This window comes from Sceloporus occidentalis, unplaced genomic scaffold (genome assembly GCF_023333645.1).
Source record: "Sceloporus occidentalis isolate IW3139 unplaced genomic scaffold, rSceOcc1.0.p SCAF_13, whole genome shotgun sequence".
NCBI classification, from domain to species: domain Eukaryota; kingdom Metazoa; phylum Chordata; class Lepidosauria; order Squamata; family Phrynosomatidae; genus Sceloporus; species Sceloporus occidentalis.
In genome coordinates this window covers 21477396-21496392 of record NW_028316993.1, presented here as the reverse complement: position 1 = coordinate 21496392, position 18997 = coordinate 21477396, and the positions used below count along the sequence as shown (strand labels likewise).

The 18997-nt window shown below is 41.5% G+C and overlaps 1 protein-coding gene across 7 annotated transcripts in view; it reads left to right on the top strand.

The window, feature by feature from the left end:
* The window catches only part of GMEB1 (glucocorticoid modulatory element binding protein 1), a 43037-nt gene extending 25415 nt beyond the window's left edge, over positions 1–17622 (top strand). For 4 of the 7 annotated variants that reach the window (XM_089478327.1, XM_089478329.1, XM_089478328.1 and 1 more), the window contains exons 8-10: positions 10400–10537; positions 14038–14160; positions 15640–17621. In XM_089478327.1, coding sequence (XP_089334453.1) covers positions 10400–10537; positions 14038–14160; positions 15640–16346 — 968 coding nt within the window. In that variant the 3' untranslated portion in view covers positions 16347–17621. Of the gene's footprint in view, positions 1–10399; positions 10538–14037; positions 14161–15639 lie in introns of all 7 variants that reach the window. The other 3 variants (XM_089478326.1, XM_089478325.1, XM_089478330.1) reach the window with 3 other exon arrangements.
* Positions 17623–18997: the final 1375 nt, after the last annotated feature.

Below are 18997 nucleotides of genomic sequence, written 5' to 3'. Positions count from 1 at the left end.
TTGCCTCTCAGCTGTGTCGCAGTGGATGCGCCATTGGCGTTTGAAGCTCAACATGTCCAAGACGGAGCTTGTTGTCTTTCCTCCTAAGCCCACCCTTCAACACTCCTTTTCTGTCTCTATGGACAACATTTCTATTCAACCAGTCCAGCAAGCCCGCAGTCTCGGTTTTATCTTTGATTCTTCTCTGTTGTGTATCCCTCAGATCCAGACCACAGCCAAGGCTTGTAGATTCTTTTTGTACAATATTGCCAAAATCTGACCATATCTCTCTGCCTCTACTGCCAAGATCCTGGTCCATGCCCTAGTGATCTCACGACTTGATTACTGTAACGTCCTCCTGGCCAGGCTTCCTCTTTCTCACCTCCATCCTTTAATCTCTGTCCAGCATTCAGCTGCATGCATTATTACTTCCACCCACCGCTCTGACCACATCTCTCCTGTGTTGGCATCCCTTCACTGGTTCCCCCTCCCTTTCCGCATTCAGTATAAGCTCCTGCTGTCGACATTTAAAGCCCTCCATGGACTGGCCCCTCCTTACTTATCAGACCTTCTTTCTCCTCACCTTCCCACTCGGGCCCTCCATTCTAGTAGTCAAGGTCTGCTGTCCCAGCCCAGGATTTCCTCTGCCCCATCCCGGATTCGCCCCTTTTCACTCGCTGCTCCTCACTCCTGGAACCTTCTTCCCCCACAAGCAAGAGCCATCACTTCTTTAACCAGCTTCAAAACGGAGTTGAAAACCATCCTGTTCAGAGAAGCCTTCCCAGGCATTGCATAATTGTCGCTTACTATTTGATGTTCTTTTGGTGCCTGTTTATCAAACCATTTCCTGTATTGCTATGTACTGTATATGTATTATCCTACTTGAGAGTATGTATTTTCCCTGGAAGAAGATTAACCATCCATTATGAAGCCAAGCCCTCCCTCCAGTCCATCTACCTTGGTCCAGGCCTTGGAGGTAGAGAGGAACTGCTGGACCTCTTACCCTTTCCCTCCACCACTCCCTTCTCCTTCTGTGTCATGTCTTTTTAGATTGTAAGCCCGAGGGCAGGGAATCGTCTAACTAAAAAGATTGTATGTACTGTGTATGTGCTGTGTAAATTTACAGCGCTTCATAAATAAAGGTTAATAATAATAATAATAATAATAATAATAATAATAATAGGTATAATATTGCAAAGTGCTAGGCTGGCATTATAGATTAAAGGATTTGTGGGGCAGAGATGGGTGGGAAACTTCATCCATATTTTTAAATGCTGAATATTCATGTAAAACGCCACACGTTAAAATCCATGGATCAAGGTTGCCATTATAGAGGGTTTTTTTGTCATACTATATTCTGAATGTTTATTTCAAAAATTCAAGTTAAAATGCTAAGTTGTAAGTGGATATGGTATAGGAAAGCAAACCATGGTACAAGAGCTGGAGTTTTGCGAATGGGTGGAAGAAAGGGCATGGTTTCAGAAGACAGATAAGTTCATTCTGATAAAGTTTAGCGAAGTTACTTTTTGGGGCCACAGTTCCCAGTATGGCCAGTTATCATGGACCCTTGGGATTCTGGGAGCTGCAGTATATATAAAAAGCAACCTTTCCATTTTCTACTTTCTTATGGCTGTAGTTGAAAACCAGTCAAATAGATGATCTGTCAAGTAGATGTAGCCAGTTATTCAGTGGTTTTTGCTGTTGTTGTGAGCTGGCTCTTAGAGCATGTATGTTACTTAGTATCTCATCAATATTTTAACTGCCTCAGATATTTCTCTTGAAATGATATGAAAGCTCTGTTTTCAGCTGAAAAAACTATTCCCTCTGTGGCCACTGAAGAGTGATGTAGAATCAAACAATCTTAGAGTCAGATGGGACCACAAGGGCCATGTAGGCCAGCCCTCTGCCATGCAGGAATATACATCTAAAGCATCCCTGAAATATGCTCATCCAGCATCTCTTTAAACATCTTCAAAGATGGAGAGTCTACTATCTTCTGAGGCAGTTTATTCCACGGTTGAACAGCTCTTACAGTAAAAAAAAGTACTTCCTAATATTTACATGGAATCTCTTTTCTTGTAATTTGAATCCATTTGTTCATGATCTAGCCTCTGGATCAGCAAAAAACAAGCTTGCTCCATCTTCAGTATGACACCCTTTCAAATATTTAAACATGGCTATCATGTCACCTCTCAACCTTCTCTTCTGCAGGCTAAACATACCCAGCTCCCTCAGTCGTTCTTCATAAGGTTTGGTTTCCAGACCTCTGATCATCTTGGTTGCCCTTCTCTGGACACTTTCAGGCTTATATCCTTCTTGAATTGTGGTGGCCAGAATCACAAGATTGTCAGCTCCACAAAAGGAGAAGGGAATGGTGAGGGGGGGAGGGGATCAGGTCCAACAGTTCTTCTCTCCCTCTGAGCCCTGGATGGACCAGAGGGAGGGCTCTTCTTCTTCAGGCTAGCCCTCATGGAGTTGGGCCAGCCTATTCTCTCCCTCATAGGCCGACAGATGACAGTTAAGGAGGGAGAAGCCTCTTTCTTCAGCCTAGCCCCTGATGGAGTTGGGCCAGCCTACTCTCCCTCCATAGGCTGAAAGATGACAGTTAAGGAGGGAGGAGCCTCTTTCTTCAGGCTACCCCTGATGGAGTTGGGCCAGCCTATTCTCTCCCTCACAGGCAAAAGATGGCAGATAAGGAGGGAGGAGCCTCTTTCTTCAGGCTAGCCCCTGATGGAGTTGGGCCAGCCTATTCTCTTCCTCATAGGCCAAAAGATGGCAGTTAAGGAGGGAGGAGCCTCTTTCTTCAGCCTAGCCCCTGATGGAGTTGGGCCAGCCTATTTCCCTTCATCTGGACAGTATACCTCTGTTGATGCAGCCCAGAATTGCATTGGCATTTTTGGTCACCACATCACACTGTTGACTCATTTTGTTTGTGGTTTACTAAGATCCCTGGATTCTTTTCACATGTACTGCTTTAAGACAGGTATCACCCATCCTATATCTGTGTATTTATTTTTCTTACCTAGATTTAGTACCTTACATTTATCCCTGCTGAAATTCATTTTGTTAGTTATGACCTAGTTCTCCAGCCTGTCAAGGTCATTTTGAATTCTGTTCTGTGTCTTCTGGATTTTAGTTATTTCCACCTAAATTTAGTGTTGTATGAAAATCTGACAACCATGCCATCTATTCTGTCTTCTACGTCATTAATAAAGATGTTAAACAACATTGGGCCCAGGACAGAACCCTGAGGCATGCCACTATTCACTTCTCTCCAGGATGAAGAGCAACTATTGGCAAGTATTTTCTGAGTTCTGTCTGTGAGTGAGTCACAGATATACAAACTGTAACACTGTCTAGCCCGCACTTAAACAGCTTGCCTTCAGGAATACCATGGGGTTACTTCTCAAAAGAAAGCCAGCATGGTGTAATGGTTTGAACCTCTATGCAGATCAGAGTTTGATTCCCCACTTTGCCATGAAAATCCACTGGGTGATCTTGGACAAGTCATACATTCTTAGTCCCAGAGAACCCCTTGATGGGTTTGTGATAGGGCCATCATAAGTTGGAAATTACTTCAAGGCATACCACAACAACAAACTTCTCAAAAGCCTTACTGAAATCAAGATATATCACATCCACAGCACTCCCCTGATCTTTGGAGCTGGTAATTGTATCAAAAAAGAGATAAGATGTTCTTTAGAATTATTTGCAACTGTACCTTCAATATCATATCTTTATGAAACTCTCATGCATCACAGACTTTCTTCCCTTGGAGAATTTATGACAATGAAAATCTTAATAAAACTAGCTTTCCTGAAATCCAAAGTGTTTCGAACTATGTTTGATCCCCCCTTTTCCTCTTTATATCACATCCCTAGACTACAATCACAAGCAAAATCCACAAAACAGCAATCCCTTTATTGGGGCAACCAAAATGCATGATACAAGCTTTTGAAGCTTCATTGGCTTCGTCATCAGGCAAAGATGTTAAAACTAAATGAGGAGAAAGAAAGAAATATGATGATGTTGGAATCATAAGCCTACAGTTTGTCAAGATGTTGTTATAGTTGTTCTCAGTTAAAATGGTGCAGAGGGATATCCATATAGGTAGAGGCCATTCCTCCTCCTTGGCCATGTGGGCTCTGGGAGACAAAGAGTAATAGAGTCAAGAAAATAAAAGAAGACAAGGTCAGTTTTGCCCAAGGATCCTACTATTTCCATTCCATTGACCCATCTGGGTGGGTTAGGTTCACATCCAAAATAGCTGACTACCTGGATGTTTCCTCTACCTTTTGAACAAATAAATTGTCTACAAGGTAAGTGAGAAATTTGTTGGACCTTACAAGTGTGACTTCCAACAAATATCAGGGTAGTTGACGTCTCCCATTACTGCATCTGTCCTCTCTGAATATTTGGTCATTTGTTTTAGGAAGGCATCATAAACATCTTCAGTCTAGTAGAAACCTACAATGAGGTCACTGCTATTTCTCTTTAATTTTTACTCAAAGGCTCTCAATCTGTCTTCTGTGCTGTAGGTTATGGGTGAGTGGGTTCTTGTATGTTGACCCAATTCCTGTGTATCATTCAGGCCATTATCACTAGTACATAGTGCCCCCGTGCTCTTTGGATTTCTGTCTCCCCCACCCATGTAATTCAGTTTAAAGACCTCCTGATGAGATTTGTAAGATCCTAACAAATACATTCTTTCCAGCTGCTGTGAAGTGCAACCCATCAGTAGACTTTAGTCTAAGAAGCCAGAAATCTTTCCTGATGGCATCATCTGTTGAGATATTTCCTGTATTTTTCTCCGTTTTTGTGGGCTACGTCCTTCAACAGAAAGGAGCAATGATATAACAACTTGTGCCCCAATGTCCATTAGCTTCCTCCCTAGAGAATCATAGCAACATAGTTTCTTGTAATATGTTGAAGGCTATATGTTGCTGTATCTTTCATTCCAACATCTAACAGAAGGAGGCAGTAATGATTAGTGGCCTCAATGAATCTTAACAGTTTGGCTTAATGAATCTTGTCAGCTTACATCTAGGACATATATTATTTAGATAGGTTCTATGGCTCACACATCATTGCTGCTTTTCTGAAGGGAATCATCTACTACCACTTCAGGATTTGTTTTCCGTCTGGAAATAGGCAGTAGCTCTTCCGTCGATAGAACCCTCCAAGATCACCTCCATGGTTTCAGATGTGTGAGGCTCTTGTCCCTGTCCCTGTGTCTTATAATCACCAATCAAGGGGAGAGCTTGAAATTGATTGTAGCTCCAGGCTTCATTCTTGATAGTTTTACTTCTGTATGTCACATTCCTCCAAGTGTCTTCCTCCTGTGTTTCAGAATTGCCACCTTCCTGAGAAGCATCCTCCATTTCTTGCCCTTCTAGAACAGTCTGCCTTGCTCTTTCCAGAAAAGCTTAATTCCCTCTGATAACTTGAAGTATAGATACACAGTCCTCAAGCTGCTGCACCTTCTCCTCCAACAGGGCACACACTTGGTGCAAGTATTGTATGGCAGATCCTCTGGTGAGAAAGCAAACATGGCAAAGGTGTTGCAGGTCACTACAATAGCTTCATCACCATCCATGTTCTTCATACCATCTACTTAGTGGCACAGTTGTCCAGGCTTTCCCATTAAAATCCTCCTTGAAATGACCACAAAAAATGCCTATTTTTCTGTTCCATGCCCCTTAGATGATGTACTCAGTGACAGTAGACAGCCTACAAAGACCTATAGCCGTACGTCCAGACTGTCTGAAAGATGGTATCTGAATCTTCAAGAGTTTTAAGATCTACAGAGGTAGGCTTTTGGTCCTGCCACTATTTCAGATTCACTTGGTGAGGAATCAAGCGAGAGCCTTTTCAGTGGCTGCTCCAATGCTTTGGAACTCTCTTCCACGGGAGGCTAAGCTGGCCCCCTCCTTGCTTTCCTTTTGCCGGTGGGCAAAGACTATAGTGTTTAATCAGGCTTTTAATATGTAATCAGTCTCAGGGAGGCTTCTTATTAGGGTGTGTCTGTGCTTTAATTTTTGTATCCTTTTAAATGATTTTATACTGTTTAAAATGAGATTATTTTAATTGTTTATAAAATGGTATTGTTGGGTTTTAACTGATTTCTTCTGTGAGCTGCCTTGGGTCCCATTCTGGGAAAAGGGGGACACAGAAATAAATAAAAACAAAAACAACTACACAAGCTTAGACAAAACACCCAAAACAAACACTCATTTCCTCAAAGAACACTCCAAATCTAACAAGTACAAAACTCTCCCTCCTTCCCTAAATCACAGGATAGGCCCTTGCCCTTGTGGTCCCTTGAGGTTGTTCTCACTAAGAGTGCCTCCGCTTTAGTGTCGTGTCCTTTGGCGGTGGTGACCTCAGTGGTGCTGGAACCCAATATTTATTCTGCCAGCTCTCCAACCAGTTCCACCCGGGGCAGAAACAGCTGAGTCAGCTTCATAGACCTGAGTCTACAAGGAGGTAGTTGTTTCCAGATATCCCATGGGTGCAGCAACAGCTACAGCAACCTTGGATTATAAGCATTATCAGTGAATCAAAACTTTCTTTTGACCCAGATCCTGTTTGTGGTGAATATCGGAACAGAACCTGGGAGATCCAGTTTTAAGTCCCCATTGACCCATGAAACTTGGCCAGAAAGCATGGGAAATAAGATGAATTTGGGCAAACTTGGCAACATTGGCTAATCAAGCAGTCTTTCTTTCTGTTATCTTGACTCACATCATAGGGTTTCTATACAACAGTGATTACCAAAGTGGGTGGTACACTGCCCCGAGAGCAGAGGAAACATCCAGGGGGGTGGTGAGGCAACAGGGGGGCAGCGAAGAAAAGGGCTAGTAGGGGGGCTTCCAGTCAAAGTACTGACATGCAAGAAAGACAAAAAGAACCAGCAACATTAGGATCATAGTGGAGACGAGGAGCATGGCTGCAGGGGAGATGTGGCGACCAAAAGAAACATTCACATTTGGGACCCTGCTTAAGCATTCTAAGTTTTGCCTGGACATGACTGGCAAGTTGAAGCTGCACTGCTGCTCCTCCTTTTTTCATTGAATAGGCCAAAAGAAGAAGTAGCAGATGAAACAGTTTTTTGTGGGTATTTCGGGCTATGTGGCCATGTTCTAGAAAATTTTCTTCCTGATGTTTTGTCAGCCACAGATGCTGGCGAAACATCAGGAAGATTTTTTTTCTAGAACATGGCCACATAGCCTGAAAAACCCACAAAAAACCATGGATGTCATCCATGAAAGCCTTCAACTTCACAGATGAAACAGTGTTTGTGTGGGGAGAAGACCTGAAGCTGTGTGAGGAAGAAACATCTCTGGGGAAAATTGGGGAGGAGTATCTGGGGTTGATTCTTCAAAAGAGTCCTTCACTCCTCTTAGATTGAGTCCTTCCTTGCTGGGAAGAAAAGAGGGAAGCTGGCTGCATCCCTCTCTGCCCTGGTGAAGAAAAACTGAGAATCCTTCTTTGCCAGGGAAGAATTTTGCATCCTGTCACCTTGAGAGCAGCAACTGAACAGCCGGTCAAGCAGTGATTGAGGAGTCTTTCACTCATTCTGGCCTTTGTCATAAGGCCAGTATGGACAAGAGGCTTCTTTGTTACGGCTCAGGCAGATGCTCAGTTGCTGCCCCCAAGGTGACCAACTGCTTGGTTAGTGCTCAACTGTAATCAGTCAATCGATCTTTATTGCTTTTGGCCAATGGCCATTGCAAAAACCAAAGTTAAAAAAAATACACATAAAATTTCCATAAAACCAATATATCATGAATTGTATCAAATAACAGAAGTTTAACATTAACAGTTATGGGTAATTTATATGACATAAATATGTTAAAATTCACAGTCGAACTCTTTTAGATCAAATTATCCCTGTTGCAGGGAATAGCTGTCTCTGCTACGTATTTCTTCCTGGTCTTTTTTAGCAGCAAGGGCAAACAAGGCTATGCACCAGGCCACATTTATCTCCTTATGGACACAGATAAAGTATTTTTTCTTGAGAATTCAAAAAGACTTTATTATCAGTTAAGGGTAAAATAAAATGTTCCCTAGGATCTTTATATAAAGGACAACAGAGTAAATAATGTACCAAGTCCTCTGAATAGGGGTAGCCAACAATACATCTCTTTTCATTTTTCCGAACTTTTTAAGCCTCCCCTCTTTTTCAGCTGAATCAAACATTAAGTCTCAGTTCTGTGAAAGCTCGATGCAACTGGGCAAAAGTCAAATTGTCTAAATAATCCAGGTGATCACAGAATTGCCTAAGGCTATAATATAAAGGGGCACATGAAGAGTCACAGACAATATGTAAATCTGCAAGTGTAGTGATTTCTAATATTATAATATTTATTTTTACCTTCCTTGCAGGATATCTAACCCTGCCAGTTTGCTCATTGAAAACCCATACTTAGTTATTAATTGAGCTGCCCCATGAACACAATTATTAACAGGTAATCTATTATTAAGTCCCAAAAGACATTTTTGGTAGTCTAGAAATTGGCATCTCTTAAACCAATAACACAAGATCCATTTGTTTATTTGGCTTTCTAAAGTTGGAACAAAGGTTTTGAGATGAAATCATAGCACTTAGGGTATCCCTAGGAAGTCCTAGTAATGCCCTTAAAAATAATTCTGAGACACTTCCAGACCTAGGACCTTAGGTATGCCCCAGATTTCTGCTCCATAAAGTATTTGTACCAGATTTTTACCTTTAAAACCATTAGAGCAGTATTTACTAGATTGCCTCTGTTGTTAACAGCAAAGCTCAACGTTTAGCTGATCTATGAGCTTGAATTTTAGTATTTATCATATGTTGTTTCCATGAGGCTGATTCAAAAAAGAAAATTCCCAGATATTTAAAGGATTTAATTTGTTTTATTATATGTTCATCTAAATGCCAGGAGTGTATTTTAGGGTGCCTACCAAACACCATAACCTGAGTTTTATTATAATTCACTGTCAGGACATGTTTTTTTTACAGTATGATGAAAATCTGGCAAGCAAATGTCTTAAACCCACCTGAGTTCTAGATAAGAGTATGGTATCATCTGCATACATTAACAGAGAAAGCTTTTGATCCAAAATAGTAACTGGGGTATACTGTAAGCCTTCTAACTCCTTAACAATATCATTAATGTAAAAATTAAATTAAAAGGGGGCTAAAATACAGCCCTGTTTGATGCCAGTATAGGTATTTATTTTGGGAGTAAAATTGGGGAGTATTTTTGTGTGTTGGGGTGATGGTGCTAGGGTTGTCACCCAAGAGAAAAGGGGTGGGGACCACTGCTGTAGATAGATGTAGTGCTATAAATGCCACCTGACATCATTGGATGAAAGATGGAACATAAATGTAATTAATTAAAATAAGTAAGGATGGCTCTAAGACAACATTCTTCTGGTTTTCTTTAGCTTCTGGATTTAGGAATTCTTTGTAGGCATTAATTTACTTCTTCTCTGTGACAGCCTTCCCTGACCTGATGTCTTCTAAATGTGCTGAACTATCATTCGCTTCATCCCACTAGAGGGTATCAGGCTGGACAGACTGCTGTGTGAATTTGCCTAGTCCCCTTTCCCTTGCTATCCAGCACAATCCATATGTCAGGGTCTGTGGTTTTAATATTAAAAATATACAACTTCTGTCCCTCCTCAGTTCACTTCTGGAATGAGGAACCTATAGTGTTGCACTGTATTTCCCAAGACCTCTCCTCACTTGCCCCTAGCAAGGATTCAATGCTTTTCATATTTTGGTCTTGGACTTCAACTCCCAGAAGCCCCATGAAGAGTAGTCAATGGTGAAGGATTTGGGGAGCTGAAGTCCAACACACCTTGAAAACAAATTTTTTTAGAACCACTGATGGAAAATATATTGGGCAGGCAATAGAAGCCTCCTTGCTTTGTATATATTATTTGTGTGAAGTATTTTTTTTTCTGTCTGATAACAGGTGTTCATCATATAAAAAAAGCCCATGAAGATTTTGATCAGTGCCAAAGACAGTGGTGCCATGGTGGATGTTCCACCTATTAATCTTTGAAAGTCCTGCTACAGCCATAAGGTAGAAGCAGAGTCACCTTTCAGAGGTGCAGTGCTTCCTTGTACAGTAATAGGGAATTGGCTATTACTGTTTTCTGCTTTTAGCCTCAAATTATATTTTTGCAAGATGCTATTGGGTAGATAGTCCCCTTAAAGTTTTGCATACATCTGCTTCAAAGTAAGTGCCATTGAGTTCAGTAGCATTTACTCTTCGGGTGTTGCAGTAATAGGACTGTTCTGTCAGAAGCCAGTTTCCAAAGTGGTCTGCTGCTGCATAGTAACTTCTTGAGGTTGGCATCATATCTTACTTAGATTTGCAGTACAGTTGTCAAACTCCTCCTGAATCTTTCTTTTTTGTTCTTGTGCCAGAGGACACACTCATGTTCTGGAAAGGAATTGCTGATGTGGGGTTGATGGAAGAAGTTGTCTGCAACATTCAGAAGGAGATAGAAGAGGTGCTGAGAGGTGTTCAGCAGAGACTTGGCCAGTCATCCTTCCAGATTACTGGTGGGTAGGTCAACAGTAGTCTCTGTGTTGATATGAAGTAATTATCAGTGTATTAGACCTATGCCATTTTATTAAAGATATTCATATATTCAGGGTAGTGATTGTAGCTGAGTGGAAGAGCACATGCTTTATATACAAAAGGTCCCAAATTCAACCTTTGGTATTCCCAGATAAGGCTGAAGAAGAATCATGTTCTTCATGATTCTGCAGAACTGTCACAGGCTAAGCTATACTCCATAATAAATATGAATAATGCAATAAGCCCAATTTTCTTCCTTAGTACAAAGTAGGCAGACACAGGCCCTATTTAGATGGAGACCACTACAGACAGGGTGGGAAAGGCCCACAACAGTTTTTTACCCCTAGTACAAAGCCTAAAAAGAACAATTACATTGGTGTGGATCAGTCCACACACTTACTTTGAATTAAGAGCAAAAAGAGCTTAGTACATGGAACATATCTAATATAGTATGTACTAGTTTAGCCATCAGTTTTATCAGCAGTGGGTTACATAAACTTATAATTTTACTCTGATGGTCCTGCTGTCTTTATTAATTCAATTGATAGGCCACTCCACAGTAACAGAACATTAATCACACCAGATCTTTTTTTAAAAAAAACTCCCATAAACATCAACTCAAAACATTAAAATTTAACAACGTGGTGAAACAGGGATGGCTATTGCAGCTTCAAAATGTGATCCATGAAGTCCCCCAAAGCCCCACGAACCTCAAAACAATTAAATAATAATAATTTTGGGAAATGTTTGCCGCCAATCTTACACCGGTGGGTCAAAGCCTCTGCAAAATACAATCGTTTCTTCCCTCCTCTGCTGTATCAGGTGTGCCTGTAAGGCCTGCTGGGAGGGATAAGGTGAAAACTGGCCCACACTCCCTTCATAGGTACCAACCCTAACTAAAGCAACACAAAAACCATCTATGGCTCGAAACAGATGGGCTAAAAAGTATGGTATCCAGACACTTTGGGGGTGTGGCATGCAGACAGTGCACACTCCTGAGACGGCCAGAAGCTGCTCTGAGGCCACTTATGGCGGTCTGAAGCTTCTGGAGAAAGGAGCAGTGAAAAGTTGCTCCTTACCGATGGCTCGTTTGGAACCATCATGACGACCTGCTTTAAGAGCAGGTTGTCCAGTTGCCGCATTCTCTGCCAGATTGCGGACAGAGCAGTCTCTGGCTGCTCCAGCCCACTTGTCTGCTTTGCCTCCATGAAACAAACTAGAATGGGCAGCCAAAACAGTGATAATCATAATTTTTAAAAAAACTTTTGACTGGCTCTAAAATGGCATAAACAAGGCATGAACATTGTTGTCAGCTCTTTCCTTCCTGCTGTTGTTTTATCAGGTCTACAGTGACTATAGCTACCAGTGGCACCACCTTTCTGCAGTGGTGGGATTGCATCCTCCTGTGAGGCAGGAGGCTATGCTGGTGGCCACAATGCTGCTGATAGGATCTCCCATGTAAGACAGGCTTTTGATGAGGAGCAAGACTAAGGGGTGAAACAGATGGCCCCAAAAGGGCAGCTTCAAGCTGCCTCTTTTGAAGCCAGATTTCAAGCGTGCAGTGGTTTTAAGAGACCCTGAAAAAAGAGGTTTCATGCAGTTCTCATACTCACCATAGTCCTAAAGGGCATTGGTTGCTGAGCATGCCAATATTTTGACTGAAGTCCCCCTTTTCCTCCTCATCCCTGTGGATCTTTCCATCCCCATCCTCCTGGAATGTAATGCCCTCTTTGGGAATCAGGGAGCTAGAGGTTTGAATGGAAATCTAACTCTACTACACTACATTGATTCTCAATCTGTTTCCATAAAACATATTTCCACTGTCATAAAACATAAGGTGCTGTATATGCATAAAACTATATGCATTGAGATGCTTAGCTTCTGTTCTTTAAGACTGCAATCCTAAAAACATGTTTCTGTATGTTAGCTGCACAGAATATAGGAATAAACCAATTAGGTTGCACTGTACATGGACCAGATCTTTATGAGATGGTTTGAATGGAGAATTAAAATAATGCTTTGCAGCTTGCATTTGAGGGAACATGCTTCTGAATGTGAGTTGGAACAACAAGAGGAGAGGACTAATGGCTTCATGTTTTGTTTTGAGGTGTCTTATACCACTGGAAGGAATCAGGATGCTGGATTAAACAGACCTTTGGTATGATCCATTTCAGCTCTTCTTAAGAGTTTTAAGGAGATTTTCAGCACTGTCCTCAACAGTCAACTTCCTTACGCTGCTTTTAATTATACACTGAAGATCATTGGCCCGTTACACACAGGCAGGAAAGTATGCACGGAGCGCGTACTAGGGTTAAGGCGGGGCAGTGCTTCTGCACTGCCCTAATCCTAGTGCGCGCTGTGCGCGCACAAAATGGCAGCGGCTGTTCCGCACGGCCGCCGTCATCAATACGTCACGGCCGCGCCGCCTCCAAACGAGGCGGCGCAGTTGTGACGTATTGCGGTCGCGGCAGGGCGCCTAGGGCGCCCTTTCCGCAACCCTGGAAGGAGCTCCGTTTCGGAGCTCCTTCCTGGTTTGGTCCGCTGGGTGCAGCCTTCAGATGGCAGGGCCCAGCGGACCAAACCCCTTTCTCCTTCTCCCCGCCGCCGCGGGGTGTCCTTGGGGCTTTAAGCCCCAAGGACACCCCTTTCCAGGCTGTGGGGAAGGGGCCTTTTGCCGCTTCCCCTCAGCCTGTAAAGCGGCGGATCGGGGCCTCAGCGGCTGCCGCTCTGGCCACTGAGGCCCCGATCCGGTGGGGAAAGTTGCGCCTACAGGCCGCCCCAAAGGGGCGGTCTGTAACGCACCAAAGCCTGTTAAGCATAGGCAAAAGATTTCTGGACACCTACAATCACACACACACACCCCCCATGAGATGGTATCTACCTCATAAATAAGCATAGAGTAATTCTCAAGACGACTTTGTGTACCACCATCTTTCAAAGAATACTCATAACTCTATATCTGTGTGTATGCAAGGAATCTCTTGCATCATTCTTAGTATTGCCATCTAATTATAATTTGCAGTTTCTTGTGCTCAGCTATGACAGTCCCATCTGTTTTTTAAATTTTGTAATGTGGGTGCTTCATGATATAGGCAATATCAAATGCAACAGTTGTAGAAGGAATATGTAATCCTAGCAAATGAAAGAGTCCCAAGGTATTGCTACATGGATGCTGAATCTCCTTTAGAATATAAAACAATAATTCATGGAAGATTAAAGGAGCATCTTTTTTATGCTCTATATCGGTGGAAACAAGGATGGCATTAAAAGGAGACTGAACAAATTTATGGCTGATAAGGCTATCAGTAGCTGTTAGTCAGAGGCAGTATGCCTGTAAATGTCAGATGGTGGTCAGTGGGAGGATGCCGTTGTACTCTGTCATGCTTGTGGGCATGGGCTTTGTTGTCTACCATATGGACGGAAGACTAGACCAGATAGGTCTTTGGTCTGATCCAGCATGGTTCTTCTCATGTTTCTGTAGATGCTGCTGTCTTAAATAATGTTGCTCATACATTTGGTTTGATGGACACAGTCAAGAAAGTGCTGGACAACAGGAAAAACCAAACAGATCAGGGGGAAGAGCAGTTCCTTTTTACTTTGGCAGGTATGTTAAAGATATGTTAAAGATTGGGAACACATTTATTGTGGTATTCTAAACCCCTTAATTTATTGTACAAGGAGTGTGTGCTTGTTTCTTGTTTTGTTGCATAGAATACATTCATCAACACTCACAATTTTCCTTCTATTAATAATAATAATAATAATAATAATAATAATAGGTTTTATTTATATACCGCCCAATCACTGGGAATCCGAGCGGTTTACAGTAGAGGGGATAACAGACAGTTCCCTGCCCACAGGCTTACAATCTAAAAGACACGACACAAAAGGAGAAGGGAATGGTGAGGGGGGAAGGAATCAGGTCCAGCATTCTTCTCTCCCTCTGAGGCCTGGACCAAGGCAGGTGGACCGGAGGGAGGGCTCTTCTTCTTCAGGCTATTAAAACACTGCTCCCCAATCTAAGTTACTTGTATATCTTTTAAAATGTGCACTCAAATTTCAGTCATGTGATTAATGCCTTTTGGCCATAGGTTAAGCATTTTTGTGTATATGTAGATCTTTTCTCTCATGTATTCCATTTTGTAGTTTTGCTATCTATTACCACTGATAATGTTTCGACTTGTTTTCTGTGTGTGTTTGATAATATTTAGTATAGTCACTTCTCAAAAATTATTATTATTATTTTAATGACTACTTGTGTATCTTTGACTTGTGTTCTAGTACACCAGTTTCTGTATACAAACATGAGAGTCCTGCTGTGGTGTTATTTACTGTCAAGTCAACTTTGACTTATGGCAGTCCTATCAGTGAAAGGCCTCCAGTAGCCCCTGTCATCAACTGACCTACTATTTTAAGAAATACTTTTGATACCATAATAACATGATGCAGAGATTTATTTATTTATTTATTTATTTATTTATTTATTTATTTATTTATGGTTTTTATACCCCGCCCTTCAGCCCTAATGGCTATCAAAGCGGCTTACAATTATTATTTTTGGACATTTCCATGTTTTTTTTAATTTCTTAATAGGGATTGATGAATGATTTTATGTTTGGGGGAGTTTTGGGGTTTTTAATTGTATTTAAAATTGTATGTGATTTTATCCTGATATTCCTGTAATCTGTTTTCATTCTTTCGAGAAAAAGCGGAATATAAATAAATATTATCATCATCATCATTATTATTAATTTTAATCTTTTCTTTATGTAGCTTGGTGGGGAGGAACACCATATTTGGGGAGGGGGATATTCTTGGTAGTTTTTCTACTTCCACTCATTTCTCTTTTTATGTTCTCTGAAAGAATTGGAGTTGTTTGCAGAAACAATCTGTTCTACCCACCTTTCATACTTTGGATGGCAGCAATAACAACTGAAAATGAATCTCTGCCAAGAAGCTGCTTTTCTATCCATGTGGAAATATCTTTATTTTTCATCCTTTTTTTTGGAGGAAGGGGGTGCTATATTCCTTGCAATATTCAAATCTTGTTCTCAATTGCTTACACAATGCATTCTTCTTGCAGACCTGGATCGCCAGCTGGAAGAGCAAAAGAAGCTGGTCAGGGATCAGAAGATCAAATCTCAGACCATTCAGAATGTGGTCCTAATGCCTGTTAGCACTCCAAAACCTCCTAAGAGGCCCCGCCTGCAACGTCCAGCCTCAGCCACTGTCTTGAGCTCTTCAAGCCCTATCCAGCAGCCTCAGTTCACTGTCATTTCACCGATCACCATTGCACCTATGGGACAGCAGTTCTCTGTGAGTAACCTTCCCATGGCAACCATCAGCCAGGGCTCTAGTCCAGTGACTGTCCACACTTTGCCATCAGGCTCACAGCTTTTTCGCTATGCCACTGTGGTTTCTTCCTCTAAGACCAGCTGCTCCAACTCAGTGACCCTTCATCCATCTTCAAGCTTGGCCCTGCTCAGTTCAGCAGCTATGCAGGACAGTGGTGCCCTTGCCAATGTGGCCACTATGGTGAACCCTGTGGAACTGGTGGCCATGGAGTCTGGACTGACTTCTACCATCCAGGCCATGGATGGTACTTCTGATGATGGACAAACCATCATAGAAATAGACCCAGCACCTGACCCAGAAGCTGATACAGAGGAACCAGGGGCCAAAGCTGTGATTCTGGGGACAGAATTGAGGACTGAGGAGAAGATGGTGGCTGAGGTTGATGAGCACCAACATCAGGTCCATAATGTAGAGATTGTGGTCTTGGAGGACTAGTCAGAAAGTCAGATCATTACATTATTTTGATTTATCATCGCTATCATTTGTTTGATCATCTTTTATTTTTGTACAACCTTCTGGGTAAGTCCCCATAAATTTTATTTTAAAAAACACACTCAGTATTTTTAACATGGGGAAGAACATGGGAAAGATCCATGGGAAATCATTCTTAAAAGGTTGTAGAGAAGAACATTCTGCCCCATCCTAACCAGTCCAGTAGAAGAAAAACAAACCCTCACTGTTATTGAGATCACTCTGTGAGTGATTACAGGGTAAAGACCCAGGTCTGAAAACACATTTTATCACCTTGTTTATGTTAAATAAATAGAAATGCATCCAACTGTTGGAAGAGGGCAGTGTTTGGGAAACAAATTCCATATTTGCTCCTCAGCTCTCAACCTTTGTAGAAAGGGTGCTAGTATTTTCTGTTTGGCAGGGAGAGTTATTAATAAAACAAACTCTCATTATTAAAGCCCCACTACAGTATACTGTGGTTTTTGTTGTTTTTAAATTTAAATTTTTCACCTTTCAGCAGCTCATGTCTTTGAACTGTTTTTGCCCATGTGTAGCTTCTGGTATCAGATTGTCAACTCCTCGCTTTCAAACCTTTTCTGGTGATTTATTTTTCCATAGGGGCTGTTTCAAGACTTTCAATGCCATGTGTGCCCGTGCATGCATGTGTGCGTGCGCACACACACACACACGTCTATTCACACACAGAGAGAGGGGGGAAAGGATTGGACATAGCATCCAAGAACCACCTGCTGTTCGGGTATAGCATTGATGTCCTGGATGTATCAAGTGTGGACTGTACTGTTGCATGCTGGGAGAGCTAGACTCAGCAGGCTGGGCATACCCACTGTTTCTTGCATGCTGGGAACCATACTAAGCTCACTAGCTCTCCCTCTATATGCGTGTATATGTTTGGTGTTTATAACCTTTTGAAGAAAAATAACTGATTTTCAGGATTCCAGCTGACACATCACTTCAGCAAGGTGAAAGTGTCTGATCTCTTTTCCAGTTGGGCTGGAAATATATATATATATATATATATATATATATATATATATATAATCTTTATAATTTTTTTCCATAAGGAAAGAAGAAAGAGTGAAGAAGGGGTTTTTCTTCCTTTCCCTTTATTTCTTAAAATCTTCAGAGTGAGAAGTCTTGTAGGAAAATCCATTTGGGTTGAATTATTTTAAACACAGTAACAATATTGTGAGACAAAGAGAGAGTGCTATTTGTTTTGTTTTTGCATTAAAAAGTCATATGGAAGCAAAAGAAATATGTGGGTTTTTTATTCTGTTTATATTATGTTCCCTTCCTCCTCTTTTATTTATATAACAACTCTGTGTGATAAGACAGGCTAAGAAGATATGACTGTACCAAATAAAACAATGTATTTTAGGGGGCACAATCCTCAGTTCTAATCAACACACTAGCCTTTACACCAGGAGGAGGGATCATGCAGCCTTTCAGATGTTGTTGATTGCAACTTCCAGTATTCCTCACCATCGGCTAGGTAGTTAGAGCTGCTGGGACTTCCAATCCAATAACTTCATGATTTCCACACATTCTCCTCCTACTATGAGTAATTTCTTTTAGCTCAAAGATCATGTACAGTTTCAGAGACCTTCTTGATGGTTTCAGTGATGGGCATGGTAAAACGGTGGGATCATACCAGCATCATTTGGTTTGAACCTCTTAGTGCTAGTAAGTCAGCCATTTCAGGCTTCAAAATTTAACACTGAACCTCTTGGCATATATGGAATTTAAACTACAGCTTGTCTTGATTTTAAACTTAGTAACTTAGCCACTGTATTACCTCAGATCTTAATGGTTCATTGTGAATAACTTGGATGAATTGCCCACTCTCTTCTCAGCGAGGTACATTGGGTCCTTGATATCCGCTGGGATTTGGTTCCAGGACCTTCTGTGAATACCAAAATCCATGGATGCTCAAATCCAATTAAATATAATTGCATAGTAAAATGAAGGTTTGATTTTACATAAAACGGCAAAGTCAAGGTTTGGTTGTTGGATTTTAAAAAATATTTTCAAGCTGTGGATGGTTGAATCCATAGATGTAGAGGGCTGATTTTATTTTGTCTTTTTCATAATAAAACGACAATATGGTATACAAAGATTACTTTTAAACACTCCCAGATCTAGACAGTGACCAGCTCTTGGCAACTTCTGTACCTTTTTGGCCTGAGAACATAGTCCTTTCATTAGCCTCTGATTCTGAGGATGTTTCCCTTCCATCTTTTCTTGTGCAGACATGCAGGAGCATGAGAGTTCAGAAACAGCGACACACACTTAAGAACTGCAATCAGCATCCAGCAGGGAATATGGAGTTAGTGTAAAATCATATTTTAAGATCTCAATTGAGCATAGTCTTTTGCTAACAGCATCTTTGTCTTGCTCAGCAAGAAAATGTTCATGATCTTGGTTGCTGCTCACCTGAACCAATCAGGATTAAGCCAATAGTGAATAGGCTTAATCTGCCTTCATGTTCCATGACCTGAGTGACCCAACCTAACATACTTGATTTGATCCCATTTACTTTACTCAGATCACTTTGACCTACCTCTGCCTCCTGGTCTGATGTGCCAAACTTGGGCAACCAGGACAGTGAGGAGGGC